We start from the raw sequence: 2500 nt of genomic DNA, 5'->3' as shown, positions 1-2500 counted from the left end.
ACCTGTCCATTGAGTCACGGAGCCGATTTCCAGCACATTGCAAACTCTGCGATCGCGGTTAAACTTCTGCAGCAACTTGTAGGCAGCGAATGACAGTGTTCGTCCGCTCTCCGGGGATTGGCCCCGGGCATGTGACGTCACGCGGGGTGTTATTAAAGGCAGCGAGGAGGGAGATGAGTTCAGAAGTGGCAGGCGCTGTCAGCGGGACTGCGGAGGACTTATCGTTCAGCCAGTGTCACCGCAGGAGCAAATGTACGATACGGGGCAACAACAACTCCCGTACGGGTGAAAGCACCGGAGTCACCCAGGAAGCTACATGCAGGAGGACACTGGTCACAGAGCTGGAGGACAAAGTCAAGTGACTGGCATTAAGGATTAAAATAAAAGTGCAACGTTATGGATCTGCTGGTCACCCCCAGCACGACGCCGAACTTCACCAGACCAAATAACAGCACGAAGCCTAGTGATGGCTGGATGGTGGGTATGGGCATACTGATGTCCATCATCGTCCTGGCCATTGTGTTTGGGAATATCATGGTGATCACGGCTATAGCCAAGTTCCAGAGACTTCAGACAGTCACCAACTACTTTATCACCTCCTTAGCCTGCGCGGACCTGGTGATGGGCATGATGGTGGTGCCCTTCGGAGCCAGTGTCATCATTATGGATTCGTGGGAATTTGGCAACTTTTGGTGTGAGTTTTTCACATCGGTAGACATTCTGTGTGTCACTGCCAGCATAGAGACTTTATGTGTCATAGCATTGGATAGGTATTTTGCTATCACGTCTCCATTCAAGTATCAAAGCCTGCTGACCAAGTGCAAAGCCAGAATTGTCATCCTCATAGTTTGGGTTGTGTCAATCCTCACCTCCTTTCTACCCATCTACATGCACTGGTATAGAACCGAAGAGAGCAAAGCAGTGGCATGCTATACTGATGAGACCTGCTGTTACTTTTATACCAACCCTGCTTATGCCATTTCATCATCCATCATCTCCTTTTACCTACCCCTGGTGGTCATGATCTTTGTCTACGCCAGAGTCTTTCAGGAGGCCAAGAAACAGCTGAAGAAGATCGACAAATGTGAGGGGAGGTTCTATAATCAACAAGACGCCAATGGCAAACTGGTCAACAGGAGGACATCCAAGTTTTGCTTGAAGGAGCACAAAGCACTAAAGACACTGGGCATTATCATGGGCACTTTCACTTTGTGTTGGCTCCCTTTCTTCATAGTCAACATAGTCCAGGTGATGCACAAGGAGATCATCCCTGACCAGGTTTACACCTTCTTGAACTGGGTGGGCTATGTGAACTCTGCCTTCAACCCACTCATCTACTGCAGGAGTCCAGACTTCAGATACGCTTTCCAGGAGCTGCTATGTTTGAAGAAGTCAAGCACCAAGCTCTACACCAATGGATACCCCCAGAGCAATGGGAACAGTGTGTACAATGAAGAATCTGATAATGCTCAAACGGGCAGGGATAGAACTAATGAAGTCTTCTTCAAGGAGGAGAAGACTCCAAGTCCATCCCTACTGAACTGTGAAGGTACTGTGGTGGACTACAGCATGGATCCCCTGGGCAAGAACCACAACACGCAGGATGATTGCTTATTATAGGATCCCCCTTTTTTAGGAACACTGACAAGGAACTGGATACTTTGCACTAAAAGGGTCAATCAGATCTTACCCTATTGTATTGACACAAAGGATATGGAGGTCTTTTTTCTTTATATTAAAGTTGTGTTAAATTGCAACTGGGCAGTGCCCATGACTCGCAGGATGTATACATTTTTTTTATTAGGCAAGTGTTTTTTTCTGTATAGTTTCACTTCTTCTTAAATTAAGGTAAGAGGACGTTCACTAAAGCATTAAGGCTTTTTGATTGTGTTGCTATCTTATCTATTTGGCAAAACAAAAAGAATCTACCTCATGGATCTGAAAACAGAGACAATTTATGTTCTTGTGTTAGGGTTTTATCTTTTTCATGTCTTGTATATTTTATTTCATGTGTCCTGTTAAGTGTTGTGACTGCAATATGAACACTTGGCTGCTGGAGTGGCTGGTCTCTCCAGCAGTGGATAGGTTAATTTGGTGGATGTCCATCTCAGATTTATGTATAGGACAACAAACAACATAGGAAAAAGACAACTTAGAAATTGTGTGAGGAAACCATTTCTAAAAGCTGAAACTCGGTGCCTTTAACCCCTTCATCCTGAGATTTAGCATTAAAAGCAAGTTGGAGGTACATTATTATATACTGCGGGTAACTGACACCCCAGATATTGGGCGCTGACAGTAGTTGAATGAATGACCTTCGAGTGAAGGATTCCCCCAGGCATGAAGGGGTTTAAGGTTATTTTGAGTTCATTTAATTTTAGCAGGAAAGTCCAAAGTCCATATGGAGAACCCATCCCCCTTCCTTGACAGTTGGAGGGTGATTTACTACATGCAGTTTATGAGAAGCCCTGTTGAATTCAAATGCACTGCCAAATTACAT

The 2500-nt window shown here is 45.2% G+C and overlaps 1 protein-coding gene across 1 annotated transcript; it reads left to right on the top strand.

Annotated features, from left to right (window-relative positions):
* The first annotated feature begins 316 nt into the window (after positions 1-316).
* On the top strand, positions 317-1920 carry LOC108803519 (beta-2 adrenergic receptor-like). The gene has a single exon (XM_018575354.1). The coding sequence runs from the start codon at positions 397-399 to the stop codon at positions 1618-1620; it is 1224 nt and encodes a 407-aa protein (XP_018430856.1). The 5' UTR covers positions 317-396; the 3' UTR covers positions 1621-1920.
* The last annotated feature ends 580 nt before the right edge of the window (positions 1921-2500 follow it).

This window comes from Nanorana parkeri, unplaced genomic scaffold (genome assembly GCF_000935625.1).
Source record: "Nanorana parkeri isolate BGI_ZX_2015 unplaced genomic scaffold, ASM93562v1 scaffold3823, whole genome shotgun sequence".
Taxonomy (NCBI): Eukaryota; Metazoa; Chordata; class Amphibia; order Anura; family Dicroglossidae; genus Nanorana; species Nanorana parkeri.
This window is presented reverse-complemented; position numbering and strand designations above follow the sequence as displayed.